Source organism: Andrographis paniculata, unplaced genomic scaffold, assembly GCF_009805555.1.
Source record: "Andrographis paniculata isolate CXL003 unplaced genomic scaffold, ASM980555v1 Contig35END, whole genome shotgun sequence".
Lineage (NCBI taxonomy): Eukaryota > Viridiplantae > Streptophyta > Magnoliopsida > Lamiales > Acanthaceae > Andrographis > Andrographis paniculata.
The window spans coordinates 239418-261261 of record NW_026137568.1 but is presented as its reverse complement, the minus strand read 5'-3'; the positions used below and the strand labels follow the sequence as shown (position 1 = coordinate 261261).

The following is a 21844-nucleotide window of genomic DNA, read 5'->3' as shown; positions in this document are numbered from 1 at the left end:
ATATTTTTATGTTGTTTACCTTTAATTAAAATGAACCATTAACTGTATATTTAATAACCTAGATTTCATAGAGCATTCCGAGCAGATCAATCTTTACCAGAAAGGAGATATTAGAGCCTTTTCCCGATCGCCAAAACCATCAGCAATAAATCCTAGCACTTTCTTGAACGCAAAATGCAAGCAATTAGACATGGCGATCCAACTCGTACACAAAATCAAAAGCTGGATAAGCTATCGAATTATCTGCAGAATCCTCCCAACTTCCCCCTCCATTATCCCCCAAAATTCCACCCCTCCCACTCCCCCCCCGCCACTCCCGGTAAACCCGCCACCATTATTATTACCACATCCATCACCAAACAAGATTTTCCATATCTACGGAACGGCAGCCGCTAGTGTGATGGCTGATCCAACAACGCAGACGTGAGGGAGAAAACATTGTCCGGACGATCCAGAAGAATACGTGGGACATGTAATGGAGGTCATCTGCTCGGAAATCCCATCGAATTTCCCGGGAATTCCGATCTAGGGTTAGGAATCGATGATGGCATTGGCGGGAAAATTGAATGAACTCTTCCGCGAAATGGGCATAGCAAAGGGCCCATAATTGGGCTATTCCACCCAATTTAGTTTGGGCCTTATGTCAGCCCATATAAGCTACTTACATATTGCTCCACTTGGTACAAAAAACTTATACATGCATACAATAAATATGAAAAATTACCAGTGATTACTTCTAAATTTTGGCAGACTGCACACTGATACAGGTACTACATTGTTTATACATTCTTAGATGAATTCTTGTCATCCTCCTCAACCTGTTTGATCAAAAGTTCCAGCATTTTCTTGTACATAGGCATGTAATGATCATTTATCATAGTCCTTGACAATCGAAGCTTACTGTACAAATCTCTCGGCGTCTGATACATCCCAACTTCCTCTTTGCCTTCACTGTCCTCTGATGAAGACACAGAAACCATGTGCATTATTCGCCCCGGAGGGTAGAATCGGTGACTATCCGAGGAAGAAACAGCGGTGTGGTTTTCGACAGCATCGGCAAAAACTTTTTCCTCTTCGGTTATTTCCTTCGCCACAGCCTCTTCTTCCTGGATTTGAGCATCCATTTCGCTCCCCTCCCTGCGGAGTTCCTTCTGTAGCTCGTACCACAACAGGCCTTCGCTTATTTCGTCTATAGGAGAAGTGGGAATGGCTTTATCTGATTGGATGAATTCTGCCTCTTCGTCTGTCTCATTTTCACTGCCACTGGAAGGAGGATGGTCTGCTCGGCTGCTTGGGTCGGAATGGAGAGTTATTACTTCAGTTGGACGAGATTCAGATGCCCGGCTGAGGGCAAGGGGAACCTCAGGGAGTTCGTTGGTTTTGTCCGGAGGAGAAACTGAGCGGCGCCGAGGACCCATACATGTCCATGATGATATGGATGACCGGGTCATGACAACTGCCTGGGCTACATCCTGTGCGCGTTTCATCACAATCTAATAAAATAGGTACTGACGAAGATTAGATTAATTTTCCAGCAGATATTTGATTACTAGATCAATTCTAGATTATATGAAGAAAATCGAAAATGTTTTGCTGTATCTTACTTGAGTGCTGCTTGAGACTGGCCGTAGAAGTGCACCAGCACCAACGACCCTCGCTCTTGCATTCGATACAGATGACAATCGAGACCCAATAGCACTAGCAGAGCGATAAATGACATTCAAAACTCTGTTGCGTTCCACCTGATCACGTAAATCATTTACCCATGATGAAGCTGTTACCTGAGAAAAAACGACCGGGAGGATTGATCAGAACTTTTAAAACCAATGAGCCTAAAGCAAATTGACAAGAAATAGAGTATAGCTGTCTAGGCGTCTACTTTTTATAGATGCGGACCTCTGAACGAAGATCATCTATGGAAGACGTTGAGAACGTGGGCACCAGATCCGATCCATTGATTATCGTCGTAATGAAGTGTTTACCTGATTCTGCCAACTCCCACGTCATGCAGGCAGCTGAAGGGAGAACATATATAAGGAATACAGTGCACACCATATCAATTTTATCAAGGAAGATCCAGTTTAAGACTCAATGAAGAATAAATTACGGCATGCCTGGTGCAAAAGTAACACAAGTTGCTGATGAAAATTCTTTTTGTTCCCGTAGTATGTATGTTAGCAAGGCAGCTGTCCCACCGCCGAGTGAGTGACCAACAATCTGTAATCATTTGGTTATTATATTAAAAGCCAGGCAAAAATGTGCGAATATGGATGATAATAGTGATACTGCAAAATGACATGCGATGACTTGTTTATTGTAGCATTTCAAGAGGAACTAACAATGGAATAAAGAAACACTTCGCTACCTTAACTTCATAGGCAGGATATTGTTCGAGAGCCTTGACCAAAAATGGTGTGCTCAGCTTTGCTATCCATCGGGCTGCAGCAACCATCCCACAATGTGCATACCCCAGCACCAGATTGCTTATCCCACCATCATGCAAAACTGAATGGTGAAAAGGGACCACTGCCCCAGTTGCTGCAGTCAGTGTATCTTTAATACTGTGAGTACCACGAATCAAAAGAAGAAAGCATTTGGAGCTTTCGTCGCACAAAATTGTGAACGCCGGCTTCAGAATCTGCGACAACAAACTTAAGGATCAACATCCATCTGACGTGCATAAACAACAGCAGATGTATGGCAGCAATAAATACCCCTGCTTTGGGCTCCTGGAGAATGACATCTGCTTCAGAAAAACCAGCTGACACCAAAAAGACTGGAAAGGGCCTCTTGGAGAAAAGCATGCAGAGGGTTAGCAATCTTAAATAGTCGTGCAATTGATCAATAATCTCAGGGCTTTTAAGCCGTACAGACGTTTCACCAGCATATACACTTGCAACTTGTAGATTGCCCTGCAAGATTTTGCACTCAATTATGTTCAGTTTGTGGAATTATTTGCAACAATGGAATATCAAGGAACTCGTTTGTGAACTGAAACTCCGGTCACTAATGTGATCCAACTAATACATTTTAAAAAATTCATATCATAAATATCTGTAAAATTCATGATGCAGCAATATCTTTCATAACTGGGACCAAATATTAGCATAAAAACGATAGGCTAAATGCTTATCTCAATTAGCCAAGATAATGTCAATTAGTGTTTCATTTTCACCATACAACATCACAACTTCACAAAACAATTGAAATTTTTGCATAGTATTCAAAACAGAACATGCTAGTATATGTAAGTTCAGCAATTACAAAAAGGTAAACGCGCGCGCGCGGGTGTGTGTGTGTGTGTGTGTGTGTGTGTGAGAGAGAGAGAGAGAGAGAGAGAGAGAGAAAGAGAGAGAGAGAACCTGTCTCCGAATTAGGTAGTTAATTCCAAAAGCCAAATCACCAATCGGCCATTTCCCCAACGTCTCCGAGTATGTAAACCGCATAGTTTCCGACAGAGTCGAAATCGTCTCCAGCCAAGTAGCAGGTGCCTGAGCTGGCCTTCGGGACAACCTCTTCTTCGCCGATCTACTCTTTGACTCCGAAGAATCCTCGACCTCCGCAACCGATGCGATCCGTCGGCTCAACACGTAGTACAGCAGCAGCACCGCCCCCGCCGCTGTCGCCACTGTTGTAGCCGCCATCAGGATTATTCCCCAAACCCTCCTCCCACTTAAATCAACCAAAATTCACAAACCACTTAGCATTCAAATCACAATCCGACCCAAGAAACGCATAATCGAAAATCAAAATTTTCACTATTCGTGTAATCCGTCGAATCGATTCAGCTTTTGCAGTGCGGTCTGCCTTTTCCTCACACACAAAGCAAACCGGAAAAGACATAATAAAAAATTAAAATTAAAATATATAATAGTAATCGTAATTTACCAATATATCCTTACACCGCTGCTAACGGTTGGGGATAAAATGGTAATTGAAGTGAAAGAGGTATGACTTGCGGGTCCAATTTATTTCACTTTTCTCTATTTTAGTAATGGGCTGATTTCGTAAATGGGCCAATATTGAGCCCAGTAATTTGTTCATAGCATGGCCCATTTATAAAGCCCACCACTTTTGAACTTGTGCATACCTCCGCAATTCACTTCACAATTTTTTGCAGCTTCGAAGCCGCCGCTCATACTATCGCCGCCGTTGTCCGTCGGCCAAGTTTTTTGCTTGCTTTTGTAACTTCGGAACAGAGCTTTCCAAAATAGAAGAAAGAATCCAGACTTGGAATTATAAACCAAACAGCTTTAATTCCTGGGATCTTTATTGTGATTTTTGAGCTTTCAGGAGAAGGGAATGGGGACGTTGCATATCAGGGATATTTTAACTTCCTTTAGTCCGAGTCTGGACTTGTTTTCGATCAGTCTTGGTGATGGTCGTATAAAGGTATGTTTTGTTGCCTGCTTTGCACAAGCTTTGGCGTATTGTCCACTGTAGCTATTTGTGTGCTGCACTATTACTGTTGTTTAATTAAAGTTTCGATGCTATGGATTGCATGCATGTGTGAGAGGTACGAGTGTTAAACTTGGAAAGGTTCGAGCTATGAGATTGCTTAGAAGATAGTGGTATTGTGAAGTTGAGCTTTGGTTGATGGTTTAATTTGGGAATCTTCAGATATGGGACACGGTGAAGGGTCAGCTTCAGAATGAGTTTGCAGATGTTTCTTCAACAGACACAGATAGTATATTTGGGAGAGAGGAAGGAGGACATCTTTCAATTGATTATACATGTATGAAGTGGTTGTCCTTGGGGAAAAAGGTTCGAATTGGTTTTTGCATATAGTCATTGGCATTTGGCTTTTCTGTGTTAATATTTGTCATTGAATTATACTGTTCGAATAACAATTCATTTTGGTTTGCTAAATTTGTTTAGAGAAAAAGGAAGTTTGGGAGTTCCTCCCTCTTGGTGCTGGGAACTGGCAGCGGAGATGTTCTGGCATTGGATGTGTCTGCGGGTCAGTTGAAATGGAGGGTTAACAACTGCCATCCCGGGTGAGTTCTGTATCCTGACTTTCAGGTGTATTAGATTTATTTCATATTCAGTCGTCCAATTGTCTTTGGCAATCAAACAAGCCCTACTGCCAAACTTGTATTATGTAGTTCCAAATGTTTCAAAGCTTGAAGTGGCATGTTTTAGTCTGAGTATTCATGATAACCAAATCAAAATGGCTCAGAGTAAACAAATGTAGGTGGATCATGGATGCAAGCAAAGATACCCAACTACATAGGCTAATTATGTCTTCATCCTATTGCATGATAGGGGTGCGACTGCAGTTTCATTTCCTCAGCATGGTTCACACATTTACACTGCTGGTGCTGATGGAATGGTGTGTCAGATGGACACAATTTCAGGGAACTTGTTAAACAAGCTTGAGGCTACTTCAAGAGCAATATCATCGCTTGCTGTTTCCCCAGGTATTCCCTACATTCTATTTTCTATTATTTTTTCTTGATACAGCGCACACCTTGTTCTTCATACCACAGGTCTTACTAATGATACTTTTTCAATGTTGGGCCTTTGATTTTTGTTTAGTGGATGGCCTAGTATTTCTGATGAAAATTTTGGGGTTGGGCGTATATTGTGGTTCGCAAGATTGTTTGGCAACACAAACTTCCCACTAAAGGGTTTTATGATGTTCAATGATTGTATGTAATTATTGTCTATCTATTATGAAGTAGTAAACCCTTTGTAAATAGTCCTCCATATCATCTAATTGCAATGCACTTTTAATCCCAGAAAAAATTTTGTTCGCCTCCTGCTGCTCCTGTGCATATAACAGGTATTATATGTTTGTCTCTCTACTGACCAATTCCTTGGCTATCAATTTGAAACTAGATGGGAACAGGATTGCAACTGCAGCGGGCCAATTGAAGATTTTCAATTGGTCAAATCAGAAAAAGCTTCAGAAGTTTTCCGGCCATCCTGTGAGATTTAACTTCTATGTTTGGCTTCACTTAGTCCAATCTCACATTTCTCTGGCTGATATATTCCAAACTATCAAAGATTAAGTTTTCCTGTTTCTCTGACCATTTGTGGCCTTTTTTATGTATATATAGGGGGCTGTGAGATGTATGGTTTTCTCTGAAGACGGTAGATATGTACTTTCTTCTGCTTCCGGTGAACGGTATATTGCAGTTTGGAAAATTGATGGCAGCAAGAATAAAACAGCCTCCTTGTCTCTTGCAATGGAGCACCCTGCTGTCTTCTTGGATAGCAGGTCCATCAACAGCGACGGTGCTGATGGTGCTGGTTTATCAGTTCTGGCTATATCAGAAATGGGTGTTTGCTATTTTTGGTATGGAAAAACTATTGATGACCTACACAATGCCAAACCCACAAAAATATGCATACCTTGTGATGATGGAGTTTCACGGAAATACAAGGGAACAACTCCTAATGTATTTGCTGCAAAGCTACAAAGTGTTTCTGAGCCTGCATGCGGCCACCTGTTTCTTGCTTATGGGTTGCTTATAAAGCCCACATTTGACAAAGTTCAGGTGCACTCTGGTGCAGACATGAAGTTAACTGTCTCGTTAGATGGAATACTTTTACCTGCTTCTCAGTCAAACAAATTGAAAAAAGCGTCAAATATGAACAATCAAGGCAAATTCCTTCTCTCTCTCTCTCTCTCTATATATATGTATATATGTGCATGCATATAAGTTATGATAGATAGACAAGCACACAAATTTAGATATCTTCCTGACAAGCGTTTTTGCTAATAAAATTCGTAATTCCCCCAATTTAAAATTGTGGTTCATGTCATCTTTTCGGGGTCTTCATGTGTCGAATTTGAGGCCGTGTTTAATTCCATGTCCATTTTATCCTATCCATATTTCTGGTAAAATCTTATGCTTATGTACAGTTACTGCTCTTGATTGGTCGAATGCTGTTGGTGCATTACCTCCTGTGGCTAAGATATATGATCAGCATGAAGGAAAAAATGCAGTAATGCTATCAGAAACCAAAGCAAAAGGTATGCTTATATGACTTATCCATCATAAGTTTTTTACTTTTTCATATTACTTTGTTGTCTTCATGGAAAAACATTTGATCTGAATGAATTGACTTTTTATTTACACATTTCACTTGCTGATATTTTTTCCTTACGCAATGTAATTCATTTCTATCATATGATGCAGATAAAGTCGGGCTAGACAAAGCCGCTCTATGCATGGAGGACCGTCTCAGATCCTTAGGAATACTTGGCAGCAGCGATAAAGCACTTAACCAAACCATGGAATCAAAAATGTTGAAGGGCATCAATCTGGATGGAACTGCACCGAATAAGAAGGTCGGTCTTATTAGAGTTACTGATCTCTATTTCTCTTTAACGACATTGTTTGCATAAAATAAACTTACTCCCCAGCTATATAGGTGAAGTCAACCATCTCATCTATGGAACCTAAAGATGCAATCAGCTTATTGAAGAGCTTAGTCGATGTTTGGCTATCGAGGTTAGTGCAAAACTCCCTTTCCCCAAACACACTTGAACAAGCACAAACAACCCCTATCAAGTATTCAGGCAAACAATTTCCGGCACCCCATTTTAATCTTTTGTCATTTCTCTTACCAGATCTCACAACAGCAAGCATGTCCTGCCCTGGATATCTTGCATATTAGTTTATCATGGCGAGTATGTAAAAACTCAAGATCCGAAACTTCTTGATTCCGTGCACAAGGTAGAACTAGAATATGGTCCAACTAGCCGTTAAAGCTTTACCTTTAGTGTATATCCATCCTGATACAGCTAACTGGCATTGGTATTTTCCAGATCGCCAATTTGAAAGAATCAGCTATGAACTCTTTATTGCAGTTGTCCGGTCGTCTGCAGCTCGTATCAGCACAGGTTATTTATAAACATATCTCTTTACATGACAGTTTCTGCCATGGTTCCATATCTTAAAATCTCCAGCTTTTGAACAGATGAACAAGGCCTCGGACAACAAAAGTATCGTCTTGCCACACGCCATGGAAGAAGATCAAAGCGATGACAATGATGAAGAAGAAGCTGTTTATGGCGTCGACGATGAAGATGATTCTCAGACAAGCAGCGATAGTGATGAATGATTAAATGCATCTGCTGCTGCTGCAGCTGCAGCTGCAATAGCCCTTACTAAAAATTTTGTCCCGTGTGTCTTTTATGTATTTTCTTTCTTTGTAATTTTTCGTATGCAAACATTATTTATTAATCAATCTATTTCAACCTTATGCTTCAAAATCAAATAAAAGCAATCAACGACTTAATGTAGGGTTAATTGAATAATAAAAATGGGGGCTGCATGGCCCAAACAAAATAAGATTTTAATATACTATCGTATCGGCCCAAATTGTAGGGACATTATAATGGATTAGCTACTTTGACCAATTATTACAAGTTCATGGTAATCTAAATATCATTTTTGTAATTTAATAGTATGTTTTAGCATAATAATAATAATATTAACAACACTAATGGAAGATCTGACCTACCTACCCACCTACACACAACTAAATATTACTCCGTATTACTATTACACTGTAATGAATAAGGAAAAGTACACACACACGCACAATGTCGGTGCACTCGCCATGTGAGGTGAGGATTATTTCCGAAACTCCCGGGTTCTCGACACCAGATAGATCTACGACAACATTGTATGGATGGCCGAGACCCAAGGTTGTTCTTGTGTTGGGAGGAGCTCCAGGGAGCTTGAGAAAATGGCTGTAATATGATAGATATGTTATGTGTCTGAAAGTAGGAAGAAATGATGAATGTTAGGGTTACGTTTGTTTCTTGTAAAAACATTTTTACATTCAAAAATGTCAAATTCAAGATATACTTAATTTCTTAAAAAAATCAAAATGTATCGAAATAATGAACAATAAAAAATAAAAACGTGTGGAATTTGAAGGGACGGGTGGATATTTGATTGAGGGGTAGAATAGTCATTTAAGGTTCTGGAGTTCTCTGGAACGGCGACCCGGATGATAGTCATTTAGCCTGCCTGCAGCACTGCCACCTCCTCTCTTTCTCGATCGAGTCTCGGCATCGCACCACCTCTCCCTACACCATAATTTTCTCTTTCTTTTCCCTTGATTTTCTAAGATCTGCACCTACACCAAAACCCACTCCTCAAAAACCCTAACCCCCAAAACAACAAGCAATCACCGATTTCAGGATTTCGCTGTAAACCCCTCAAAACCCTAAATTTTAGGCTGTGGTTGGGAATCCGGCTCGTTGTAAATCGAGTTCCGAGATCAAGCGGGGTTTCTTGAGCGTTTCTTCCTCGGAACTGCATCGGTGCGTGTTCTGCTTTTCAGCAGTTGGAAATGTCGACGAGGAGGAGAATAGGGGAGGAGAGGCTGTATTACAGTCCTCCGGCGATGAGGAAGAACAATCAGCAGCAGCAGGAGCAATTGAAGGCCAAGTCTTCTACTTCATCGGTAAGCGAGAGAAGAGGATCCGCATCGGGTTCGTATTTGGATCGGTTCTTGGATCACACCACTCCGGTTGTAGCAGCTCAGCGTTTTCCTCGGGTAATTTTTTAATTGTTTCTTATGGCGAAAATATAGCCGCATGTGGAAAAGCCGCGTTCCCTTTTCCGATGAAGCCTTCAGGCTTTAGTGTTTAACAATTGCTTTATTGAGTAGACTGCCTCATGGAAAATTACAATAAAAGTTGTCCAAATGATAGCAGTATGATTTCCTTCCTACAGATCATGAACAACGACTAGTCCAAAGGGCGTTGCGTATCATAGTTGCTTTATGCTATGTAAAGTAATGCACATTATAAATTGTGTTCTGGACATTGATCTGATTGGTTGAAGTTGGAACTATCGATGTTTTTTCCTATTAGTTTGATCCTTAAAGAATTTGGAGGATTTTAAGGAGGTTATTGCAGATCTTCTCGTGAATGAAATATGTGTGAAATGCCTATATCAAGTTCAGAACTTTGTAGGGGATAAAAGGAGAGAAAATGTGATTAATGAATGTGACCAGAACTTTGGTTATTGGCTTGAGAATTTCTTTGAAGATATAAGCTCTTTGCAAATGAAAGTTGGAATGGTTTAGTGTTTCTGAAGAAATTTTGGCATGTTTCTTAAGTACTTTTGGCTTTCTGTGTCTGTGTGCTCTGCCAAGGTTATGTTTTTTGCAATACGTTAGAGATGCCTTCTGCTTCTGAAAATGTGAATTTCCTATTGTTTTTGTGTTTGCACTTTTATTTGGGGACCTGGCTCATATATCTGCCATTCTCAACTTTCATTGTTTCCTTTCTCACCCCTTTTGTGTTATTCTGCTTTATGACATGCATAGCTGAGTGGATGGGAACAGAGTTAGCTTAGACTTGTCCTTGTATGATGTCATTCTCCCCTGTTATTTAGCGAATGTTGGGGGAGGTATGAATATCATGTCTTCTTGTAAGGTTGCAACACAAATTGTCAAAGTAAACAATATTCAAGTGTCTCCTTGTATTGAGCTGAACTGAAATGGATGGTTGGCACCATTCAGGCAGGGTTTCATCTAAGACTTCATTCAATCTATTTTGCCTATTTTATCAATTTAGTTGTGTGGATACTTCTTTCTCTAATTCAATGCTTTTGGAAATCTGCAGACAAGTATAAGGTCTTGGCAAAATCGTGGTAAAGAGGTACAGCCTTTCTTCATTCTAGGAGATCTTTGGGAATCTTTTAGAGAGTGGAGTGTATACGGAGTTGGCGTACCCCTGCCTTGGAATGGCTGTGATTCAGTTGTCCAGTATTATGTACCATCTCTGTCTGGTATTCAACTCTATGTAGATCCCACCAGACATGCCATGGACCAAAGGTTAGCCTTGATCAAAATTTCCTTGCTTTGTGAGGGTGTACATGTATGCATCCTGCTCCATATATGGCTATATCTCTATAAAATAGTTTTATCTTGACCAAATTAGTTAGTATTCATTAATGCATCTATATGGTAGGGGCATATCTATAAATTGTGTATGACCTGTTTCAGCTTGAGATAACTTGTGCAAGTGCTAATAGAACCATGTTACTGGGACCTAAAGCTGAGTTAGATGTTTCAGTAATATGAGAGTGAGATCCCCCATTAAAATTCCGTTCTGTTGAAGGCAGTTTTAGAGTATCTAGTAGACCATATATGGTGTTGACATGCAAATAGAATCAGTTTTAATAGTGCTGAGATGTTTCCAAGCCTTGCATTATAATATGTTTGCATGCTTTATGCCATGTAATCGCTTCCATTTATGGTGAATAAGGGCCATATATGTAGTTACTGTATTTTTTGATGTTTGGATTTGGTTGCTTCTGCAATCTGACAGGAGAGCTGGTGAAGAGAGTGATGCTACTAATTCATCTAGAGAGACATGTAGTGATAGTGATAGCGAATATGGAGGTGATAGATGGACCAATTCTGTTCAGGGATCCTGGAACCAAAAGAACACAATTGGGAAAGCACATAGCAGATTACAAGGAAGAAACAACGTATCTATGGGATCTTCAGTTGATGGGGATGACATTGCTAACCCCCCTGGTCGGCTTGTGTTTGAGTATTTTGAGAGGGAGCTTCCTTTCCACCGGGAACCCTTGGCAGACAAGGTAAGTGGTGCCTTCCATTTTCCCAATCTGCAGTTAGGTTTGATGCATCTACATAAAGTGCTTAGGCTTGCTTTCATTGGACAGATGTCATCACTCGCAGCTCGATTTCCTGAGTTAAAGTCTTACAGGAGCTGTGATCTGACACCATCAAGCTGGATTTCTGTTGCTTGGTAAGCATTTGTTGTTAACTGAGTCAATCCACCACGCATCAGTGACATTTTATCCAAACTGAGATTTTGTTATTCAGGTACCCTATATACAGGATCCCTGTTGGCCCGACTCTGCAAAATGTTGATGCGTGTTTCTTGACCTTTCATTCCCTTTCAAAACCTGTTAAAAGTAAGTCCTTTCACATCATATATTTTCTTCAGTACAGGCGCAGTTCATTGTCTGAAGGAGAAAAAATTATGTCTTTTTCCAACTTAGTAGGAGGTATATTCGTAACAACAACGACTTCCATATGTGCAGGTGGTGAAGGCATGATGCATGATGTTGGTGGTAAGCTCTTGCTACCGTCTTTTGGACTTGTATCGTACAAGTTCAAAGTGTCTGATTGGAATGGGAATGGAGTTAATGAGGGTCAGAAGGCCAACTCCCTACTGCATGCCGCAGACAACTGGCTTCGACTGCTACATGTTAATCACCCTGACTACAACTTTTTCACATCCCACAACACATACCATCGGAGATAGACAGGTCGATGGAGTAAAAAGAAGCGACTTTGTATGGCTTATCAGTGTAAGCAAGCAACTATGCACCCTGCTATTGCTTAATAGTTGAGCTGTAAAGGTCCTAATCATCCCAAACCCTGCTACCATTTGGTAATATAGTATAGGTTTGCATGTTGTGATATGGTTGTTTGGTGGGCTATTAGTTTTTGTAAAGCTCTTACTCTTTCCTTTGTTGTTTTCTCTCTCTCTCTCTCAATCTCTCTCACAATGAGTTGATTATGTTGAATTACACCTTACTACCATCACCCACCACCCTTGCTCTTCCTGCTGATCGACTCTATGTATATCTTCTATCTTTACACTGGAATATATTTTACTAACATGTTTTGCTTGCTACTGTTTCTATGTTCCCTTTGAGTCAATTTTAATTGATTGAATGTAAATCTAGATGGATAATAATCTTTACACATCTTTTGTCCAAATTTCCTGTTTTGACTACTATTCATTGGGCCATTTTACCAATTAAGAGATGGATAATACAGTTGGAATCTTACAGGTTATACAAACACTAGCAATCTGCTTAAAATATTGGTGTGCTTCGTAATTACAACAATGGCGGATCAACCAACCAACCAGAAGAACAGCCTGTTTTTTCCAGTAGTATTATACAAAACAAGTATAAGTGAAGAAGAATGAATGAATAATCAAGAAGGCAGTGTCATCATCTAGTATAGAGATATCAGTAAATCGTGTCTCATTGTTCCAGGAAAATGAACACCAGAGCAAGAAGAACCACCGACGGTAAGAAAACAGACCACGACAACGCCGCAAATCTCTGCGAGCCACTGGTCGGAAGCACTTTCGGCAACGAGCACTCCTCCCCGTTGAAATAAACCTTCGTAGGGAATCCATCGCCGTTGGGGATGTTAACTGCAGGAGTCGTCTTCTTCGTGAATGAGATCACGGACTGCTGCTTTCCGGGCACCCGGGGATCCTTCTGCGGATTGGGACCCTCTGTCTTCCCGACCAGGTAGTTCAGTCCTTCGAGCCCCTGCATAAAAATGGTGTTGTTCACGCCTGCCAGCGAAGTTCCGTTGAACGAATACACTGCCTCAAAGCCGGGAGCAGTTTTGTCGAGCTGCACGGCAGTGAACCAGTCGACGAATGGAACGTCGTCCCAGTTGAAGATGGTGATCCGGGCAGACCATCCGCCTCTGTAGTCAGTAAACAAATGCCAGTTGATGCTGACGCCGCAGTTGTCACTGCACGGGAGGGGTCGTGGCACGGGAAAATGGTGGATATCGGCCCATGCCGTCGCCAGTGTCGTCCGGTTTTCGAATGGGATGAGGAGCGCCTGCGACGGAAGGAACAGGGCCGGCGACGACGTGCTGCACGTTCGAGCTGTATTGTCGGGGCAACCGCAGGCGCACGTCGGGCACGGGATAATCGATTCGTTGTAGTAGGCGGAGAAGGAGACGCAGCATCTCGGACTCGCATCCTTCGGCTGCGTTATGTTGCAGACGACTTGCCAGCTGGCCATCGCAGCCGTGTCGGGCAGCAGGGCACTCGGGTCAGGGAATTGGCTCGGGCTGACCCTGACCGGCGGACCACATTTGTAATCCGGATTCAATCTCCCCTTGATCCCCCAGTTCTGAGGGGGTGAAAGGATCGAACGGTTCAGATTCGGCGGCATCTTGAAAACGTTGATCTGGAAAGCCGACTTCGACTTGGCCGGATCCATTGCCGGAGGTAAGATTGTCCCGTTCCGACAGCAGAACGGGATCATTCCTAGGTTCGTGTCGTTTGTCTTGGCGAGAGGCAGGTCGATTATTGTCGGCCGTCTCTCGCAGGACAATGCCGTCGAGAAGTCGAGGTCCTGGTAGAACTGACCCTGCTTGCCGAGGACGCAGGCGGATGTGTCTACCAGAGATGGATAAGCTCCTTTCATGGCGAAAATGAATTCGTCTTCCATCCAATCCCAACTTAGCTGCCAATTATCCAGCCTGCCGAGAGGGTTGTGGTTTTCGATCGTCACATGTGCCCAGTAATTGGATTCGTAGGTTCTTGTAACATCGTACATTATCGTTAGATCTCCTTGTTGTCGTGGCAAGAATTCGTCGCCGGTGGTGACGTTGGTCTTGAATTTCGGATCCCTGATGCAGCATACTTCCATTGTGCTGTTCCCTGGAAACATAAATGTCTACATTTGAATTGGGCAAAGTACAGTGATGCAATGAAAGAGTCTGTCTGCCATGGATTCAAGCATCCAAACCTTAATTTAAAGTCGAACATCACTGACCTTTCATGGCGGGTTTAGGGCAAACCCAGCCATCGTTCGCGAGGGATATATTCGCCGGCATCGGAGATTGGGGCGGCGCGACGCCGAATTGAGTCCCGACAAGCTTGACCTGGACGCTCATCTGGGTCAAGTCTCCGGCAGTCTCAATTCCAGTCTTCAGATCCGGGTTCGGGTAGCCCGCAAAGACCGACCCGTTTCCGACTCCCCCGGGAATCGAAGTCCCGTCGGCGAGCACGGCATTGGAAGCGGAGACCAGATACTCGTCGTGCTGAAATCCGACGAACACACGCCACGATTTGAGTTCATCCCGGTCGTTGTTGACAATGGAAAACGCCGACTCGAATCGGTACGCTTGCCGCGACGGATCCGACTTGAGAATCGGCGGCACGGCTTTTCCGGTGGAGTATGTGTAGGAGAGGAATATTCCGTTGCAGGCGTCGGAAGGCGGCGGCGGCGGGGGTTGGGGTTGGGATTGGGCTTCAATAACGCCCAAATTGAAGAGAAACAGAAAGTGGAAAAGAACAGCAATGGCCGCCATGGATGGATACTCTGAACCCGCCCCAAATCTTCGAAACTTAAGTCGACGCCGAAGAAGGTAAAAAAAAAAAAACGCTATATAATCAGCATCTAGTGTAGGTAAGATCATCAATTTGTGGTGTCCGCGTGGGGGTGAAGGAGCAGCGAAGAAGAAGGAATTTTGAGATACGCGGAGAGGGAATTGGGGATTTTGGAATTGGGAAGACAGACAGTCACAGACAGCGGGGAATAAGCTGTAATGAGAAAGTTGTGCAAGAAAAAAAAAAAAAAAAAAAAAAACACTATAAAATACGTTCCAAACACGGCCTTACGTTTTCGGCCGTTGGGTTGGGCTGGATCCATTTAATATTATTATTTATTTCGTTTGAGACGTTGGAGAGGGTTTGAAATTTGAACGTTAAATGTGGCAGCGTCAGCGTCGTCCAGGGGCAAAACCGTAAATAAACTCAAAAAAGTAAAAATCAGTCGCTTTTTCATAAAGCGTGTATTTGAATAAAATATCATATCGATAATTTCACCACGATCCATTGTACTGTTACGTATTTTCATAAATATAATATTTAAGTAAGTATAATTATTTATATATTTAATAAAATGAAATTGTTTTGACTAAAGAATAGTTGAAAATTGTTGGTGGGAGTGGGAAGACAAAAGAAGAAACATGACAGGCTGGCTTCATTGTCCTCACCACGTCGTCCCACTCCCACTCCCACTCCCACTCCGTGGATTATGCCATAATTTAATTTGAAATATATTTATTATAATATACGCGGGCTGCATTTAGGAAGCCCAAAAGAAATTTTATAATGGGCTGAGGTCACTTTCAGCCCAATAAAAATGACGCGGCCTTAGCCTCCTATCCGTTACCAAAATAGGCAACGTTCGTTATTTTCATATATTCATTCATTCATTCTTCCAAATTCAAATTCAATTGTGTCTAAAGAAATTGTCGAGTAACAGTGTATGGATGGACTATTTTAGCCCTCATTCAATTCAAGAAATATGATAAATAAATCGTATCAATCAACAAAAAATAATAATAATAATAATAATTTGAAAGAAGAAAGGAAGAAATGACATGAAAGAAAAGGCGAGTGGGGGTGGGGGTGGGGGTGGGGGTGTCCAGACAAAGAGGGTTATAATGTCCCACCCCCACTCTCACAACAATTATACATATTGGAAATCCTTGTCACAAAAACCACTTTTCATCATTATAATAATATTTTTATTTTTATTTTTATTTTTATTTTTCATAATATGGGTCATAGCCGCTATGTATCAGATGTCTTCTAGATAAATTTAATAGTCTGCAATACAAACTAGACAAATCACACTAGTTATATCCAATCTTTTTTTGTATGCAAGTATAATACTACATACAAATATACACTAGCACTTTATGAATATATATATAATGTAATATGGAATTTAGGGTAGAGGTGGCCATGGATCAACATCATCAAGAAAAATGTATTTATAAATTATAACTGTAAAGTCATTAGTTGGAGAGTGAAGAAGGAAATATCTAATCTTTGAAATTAATAAAATTAAATTAAATTTCCCGTTAGCTGTACCGTTTGCACAGAACCCACAATATATATATATATATATATAATTTTGTGGGGACCCTTTCTTCCAAAATTGTCACAGAAAAAGCAAAAAAAAAGAAATAAGGGTTAAAATGATTTGTCAATATTGGCCCATAACATATAATTGGTGAGTATTATTGTGAGTGTGAGGCAGCATGAGTGCACCGCACCGCACCTAACTTTAAATCACTCTCACCCCTCGTGTGAACGGTCAACTGCTACGTAAAAATAAATAATTTTTACCCTAAATAAAAATAAATAAATCCTTGGCAGGCAGAGGTGAATCTTATTATTGATTCGCGTAACATTAATTATAATCAATTTTAACGTCGCATAAATAATAATACTCCACATGCAATCCACTTGATAGGAAAAGAATTTACACAATTTTTTAAAAAATAATAATAATAATAATAAAACGGGGAACTTTTTAGAAAGGGAAAGCTTAATTGTGTCGGTGTAAACAAGACTCTTCTTTATGCTTCCGTCCATTAATTATTTCGATCACTTAGGTAACCTGTCACACATCATTCGTATTATCAAAAATCGGACAAATCAAGTCACATTAGGTACCATGTGTAGCATGTGGGCCTAAAAGCGTCGAGTTTGGTCACAAATCCACTCCCCACACCATCTGCTCATCCCAAACATAATTTATTAATAGTATAAGAGTGTATGAGAATATTTTATCTTACTCATTGTAGTAATAAAATAATACTTCATATTGTTATTTGGAGGGGATATCGTCAATAAATATAATTATTTATTTTTCTATTTTAGTTCGTCTTATAACAAAGTATCCATGTTTTAGATGTATAAGTTACTTGGTATTATAAATACTCTTACAACTTATAATATATTACACAATCTCATTATATTTATATTATACAATATTAATATAATACTAATATACATTAAACTCAGTACAAAAATCAAACAGATATATAGTTGTTGAGTATCCCATATTCGATATGATGTTAGGACTTCCCCACTTTATAAGAGATGAAGGTTACTCCACTTATAACCAATTGATTTTAAGTTAAAACTTCAAATCCTGTCTAAACATGGTATGAGAGTCATAGTGTCTGTATTGGATATTAATTTTTTATACAACTATATCTCTAACAAAACAAATACCCTTCCAATTTACAATATATTACACAAATGTTATTACCTTTATATCATACAATACTAATATAGTTAATTTAATATTTTTACTTTATCTCAAAATTTCGTATAAAAAACAAATAAATATATAGATATGGGACGGAGGGAGCATTATTTTAGTGGAATATGAAAGATTGGTAAATAAGTAATTTATTAGAATTATGAGGAAACATGGATGGCAAAGGGTGTCTCACCTCATCCATGTCCTAAATAAATCTACCCCCACTCCACTCCACTCGATCTTCTTGATTCTTCTTCTTTCTTTGTCTTACTAATAATAATAATAATAATAATAATAGAACTACAAGCTGAGGCCAGAAGCCCTAGCTAGCTCAGTCCTCGTCCTCTTTCAAGAAATGAAGAAGATGACGACACCACCATACAACCACATCTTCATCGTCATCGTCCTCTTCTTGCACCTCAAGATGGCAATGGCGACCACAGCCCTTACCAATAATAGTAATACTAATAATAATAGTATTTCTGCAACCCCAACCTGGGTGGGATCCAAGTACCATATAGAATGCACAATGTGCTCCGCTTGCGACAACCCATGTTCCACTCCGCCGCCTCCGCCGCCCATCTGCCCTCCTCCGCCAAGCTCCGGCGGCGGCGGCGGAGGCTACTACAACTCCCCACCGCCACCATATCGCACCCCTTCTACATACTACTACCCGCCGCCGCAACCACCCACCGGCGGCGGGTCCTACTACAAGCCGCCGCCGCCGCCGCCGCTGCAGATGTACCCGACGGGGCCGACGCCGCCGCCCCCGAACCCTATAGTGCCCTATTTTCCGTACTATTACCATATCCCTCCGCCGCCTCCGCCATCGGCATTGGGGGAAATTATTGTACCCTGCTGCCCTCTTACTACAATAATTGTAATAATAATGGTTCTTGGCAGCTTCTTGTACTAAAAGACGACGCCGTATGGCGCTCGTCCTTCTTGATCTAGCTACATTATTTTTAATTTCATTTTTAGTTTCAAATTAACAAGAAATAAAAGAAGTTAGTAGTGTCGGGGATTCACAGATCAGATCAGATCGAGGTCGGAAGAAGAAGAAGAAGAAGAAGAAGAAGAAGAAAGAGATCGGGCAGCTGAGGCTCTTGCAGATCGATCACAAATTCGTGGATTTCCAAGAATGCCCTTTTGCCCTAGCTCAACATCATCATCGTCGTCATCTTCAACCATTGGACTCAGGCTCCAGGCTCCTCTAGTAAATGTATGGGTTTTCTTTCTCTCTCTTTCTCTCTATTAAATTCACTGAAGTAAGGAATCTGTAAATTCTTGACACAACTTAGCCATGGTTTCTTTAAATTTTCTTCTTCAGGAAAGATTTATTTTGCTGTAAGGATTTATAGGATTTGTAAGAAGCAAATTTTGCATAATCTATGAAGTGCCAAATAACTGAATATGTTTATACACAAATTTATTTTAATTTTTTTTTTTTTGGAAAAAAAAGAAAAGAAAAGAATAGGGCATTGATAATAGCAGTATTATAGTGTATAGCAATATCGTTTGGCAACCAGAGCATTGAATTCCAACAAACCCGTAACAGAACATTAATTTATAGTAGTAATTTCTTTGGAGTTTTTGTTGGTGATTTCAGATATAGGAGTTTAATTTGATAGTTAATCTAAAAATGGTTGTTGTGTACATATTCTGACTATTCTCTTTGAACTTCAACGTTTTACTTTCATATAGATTGCACTATCAATCCTGCAAGCCACCTTTCATAATTATAAAGCAATCTTGTTGGATCATTGGAAGACATTTTAGTTAGGGTTTGTGATTACACATTTGCATAAATTATGTTTTCGTAATTGGCATTTCTTGGAGAGTATAAAAGTTGGGGTAGTTAGCCATATTTATATCCCAACAGTATAAACTTTAAATTTGAATTGTACTACTATTTATACTCGTGTCATTTATGATTTACAAAAAAAAAGGGGGGAAAATCTATTATGCTTCCGTTAAATAAGTAGAATAACATGAATTCAGAAGAAAAAAAAGAACAAGATTTGATGAAAACTTTTGATAGCCCATCATTCATGGTAAATTAAATAGCAAACGAGAATGATATTTCAAACCAATTAATAATGAATATAGAGAATTGTGATAAAAAGAAAAAGGGCAAATCAGCAATGATTAGATGGAGCTGTACACACACTGTTGTTTGACTACTACTGTCAAGTCTAATTAGTCATGGTGGAGATTGTTGACATAAACATGATCATGATTGTTGATAACAATCTGGATATTAATTATATAATTATTATAACAATAATTAAATTGGAATTCAACCCCACAAAAGATCATCATCATCATCATCCACTGCATTTTCCCCCTTATTTCTTCTTCTTCTTCTTCCTCGGTCACCTCCTTTCCTTTTTCAATGGAGGGTAGAGTACAAAATAATAATATAATATCTCTAACTAAGCATAAACAGAGCCACAGGACAACGCCATTAAAAGGAATGCAGCTTGTTCTTCCTCACCGAGTTTTCTGCGTCTGTTGGAATGGGATCTCGGTCTCTGCAGAGCTACATCACTTCCGAAGGCCCACAGCTTCTTCTTGTTGCTAGGGCACAAGGCACTATCCCCACTGCTGCTGGTACTACTGTGGCTGCTGTTGCTGCTGACGGCGTTTTTACTTCCTCCTCCGCCTGTCGTCGTTTTCTTTGTTCTCTTCTCCTCCCTCGCGACGCCCATCAGTGCCCTTCTCTTCTTCCTGCTCCTAATCCCACATGCATTGCAGAGCGACTGCAGATTCACAAAACAGATTGGATCAGAGATCAGTTCACATGGCGGAGGGCAGGGAGGGAAGAGGCAAATCTGCTGCTGACATTTTTGGAATTAATAATTGAAATGGTGATGATGTTAGACGACATTTATCAGTTGCACGTGAGTCACGTGAGAGGCCACCAGGTCTGGTTATCAAGATTCACACAAGATCCGTATACATACATACAAGTAAATAAATAAACATATTATTATTAATATACCTTGGGTCCAGCTGGACCGCCTCGCCAAAGGGGGGTTTTCGAGGTACCGCAATCAACACATGTCTTCACGTTTGAGCCGTCGGATGAAGCTCGATCGGGGGTGGTTGTTTGGATCGTCGATTCTTCGCAGTCGGAGCTCTGAAAACATACATCAAATCAGTTTGATTAAGCATCGGAATCACTTGATCGTGCATCTGTAAACACAGAACAAGTAGGCATGGTGAAAAGGAAGTTGATCACTTACTTTATCTCTCAGATCCGTCATTTTCAGGACCTCAATCGAAGATCTGAGACGTTTCCAGAAGGAAGGAACGGAGCTGTGACCTAAAACCGAGGCCTCCGGCGGAAGAAACGCCTGATTGAGGCAGAGCCAGAGCGATCACGCCACGAAAACCAGATTACTCAGCAGAATCAAATGGAAGGAAGTAGAAACACTTCAGATTCAGCGGAGAGCTCGCCAAGAGCAAGCGAAAAACGAATCAACCTCGCAGAGCTCCAAAAACAAATCAAATACGATCGAGCTTCCGCCGAAGTGGAAAACCAAGATCAGCAGTAAACGTCGCAACGGAACAACAGATCCCCGGCGGCGATCCCCGTAAAGAAGCAATGGCGGCAATGGCAGAGTGAGAAGGTAAGAGTGAAGAGTCTGGGGAAGATGGAGACCAGCAGGCAAAGATTCTGAGGGAGAGAGAAAAAGGGGAAATTTTTTTGGGGGGCGAATGTGAAAGAAATTTTATTGCGGGGTTTATATATAAGTTTATGAAAACCCTACGGCGCGCGGGAGAGTGAAAAGACGAAAAAGGGCACGAAAAATATAAAAAAGTCCTCCCCGCCTGTTGAGGTAAAAGGGCGGGCGCAATTGAAAATTTGGATTTCGTATGGGGGTGTTTTTCGGAATGTGATATTGGTCTTTGCCGCCATACAAGATCCTGCTTTTCCTTAGGGTTTTGATGCCCAATTAATAAAATCCAAATTGGACTCAAAAGAAAAT

General features: G+C 40.8%; 6 protein-coding genes across 7 annotated transcripts; 3 read left to right on the top strand and 3 right to left on the bottom strand.

The window, feature by feature from the left end:
* Positions 1 to 353: 353 nt before the first annotated feature.
* LOC127249347 (uncharacterized) lies at positions 354 to 3826 on the bottom strand. Its single transcript, XM_051272098.1, has 7 exons — positions 3363 to 3826; positions 2715 to 2912; positions 2366 to 2638; positions 2115 to 2217; positions 1897 to 2015; positions 1605 to 1781; positions 354 to 1493 (listed from the first exon to the last, which is right to left on the bottom strand). Exons 1-7 carry the CDS (start codon positions 3642 to 3644, stop codon positions 780 to 782), a joined length of 1866 nt encoding a protein of 621 aa, XP_051128055.1. The 5' UTR covers positions 3645 to 3826; the 3' UTR covers positions 354 to 779.
* Positions 3827 to 4098: 272 nt separating this feature from the next.
* Positions 4099 to 8242, top strand: LOC127249389 (uncharacterized). The gene is made up of 12 exons (XM_051272159.1): positions 4099 to 4392; positions 4621 to 4764; positions 4879 to 4997; positions 5266 to 5420; positions 5842 to 5930; positions 6063 to 6609; positions 6872 to 6982; positions 7149 to 7300; positions 7384 to 7463; positions 7583 to 7688; positions 7781 to 7855; positions 7933 to 8242. Exons 1-12 carry the CDS (start codon positions 4303 to 4305, stop codon positions 8074 to 8076), a joined length of 1812 nt encoding a protein of 603 aa, XP_051128116.1. The 5' UTR covers positions 4099 to 4302; the 3' UTR covers positions 8077 to 8242.
* Positions 8243 to 8959: 717 nt separating this feature from the next.
* LOC127249096 (uncharacterized) lies at positions 8960 to 12652 on the top strand. 2 transcript variants are annotated; one of them, XM_051271724.1, is made up of 7 exons: positions 9381 to 9525; positions 10303 to 10497; positions 10601 to 10812; positions 11309 to 11585; positions 11670 to 11755; positions 11833 to 11924; positions 12054 to 12652. In XM_051271724.1, the coding sequence occupies exons 2-7, from the start codon at positions 10480 to 10482 to the stop codon at positions 12275 to 12277; spliced, it is 909 nt and encodes a 302-aa protein (XP_051127681.1). In that variant the 5' UTR covers positions 9381 to 9525; positions 10303 to 10479; the 3' UTR covers positions 12278 to 12652. The 2 variants fall into 2 exon arrangements, with proteins under 2 accessions (XP_051127680.1, XP_051127681.1); XM_051271723.1 differs by lacking the exon at positions 10303 to 10497 and having other exon boundaries at positions 8960 to 9525.
* Positions 12653 to 12760: 108 nt separating this feature from the next.
* On the bottom strand, positions 12761 to 15352 carry LOC127249095 (COBRA-like protein 7). Its single transcript, XM_051271722.1, has 2 exons — positions 14556 to 15352; positions 12761 to 14440 (listed from the first exon to the last, which is right to left on the bottom strand). Exons 1-2 carry the CDS (start codon positions 15199 to 15201, stop codon positions 13011 to 13013), a joined length of 2076 nt encoding a protein of 691 aa, XP_051127679.1. The 5' UTR covers positions 15202 to 15352; the 3' UTR covers positions 12761 to 13010.
* Positions 15353 to 18084: 2732 nt separating this feature from the next.
* LOC127249237 (formin-like protein 7) lies at positions 18085 to 19237 on the top strand. Its single transcript, XM_051271952.1, has one exon. It carries the CDS (start codon positions 18205 to 18207, stop codon positions 18763 to 18765), a length of 561 nt encoding a protein of 186 aa, XP_051127909.1. The 5' UTR covers positions 18085 to 18204; the 3' UTR covers positions 18766 to 19237.
* Positions 19238 to 20088: 851 nt separating this feature from the next.
* On the bottom strand, positions 20089 to 21559 carry LOC127249130 (GATA transcription factor 16-like). The gene is made up of 3 exons (XM_051271787.1): positions 21098 to 21559; positions 20854 to 20991; positions 20089 to 20611 (listed from the first exon to the last, which is right to left on the bottom strand). The coding sequence occupies exons 1-3, from the start codon at positions 21116 to 21118 to the stop codon at positions 20285 to 20287; spliced, it is 486 nt and encodes a 161-aa protein (XP_051127744.1). The 5' UTR covers positions 21119 to 21559; the 3' UTR covers positions 20089 to 20284.
* Positions 21560 to 21844: the final 285 nt, after the last annotated feature.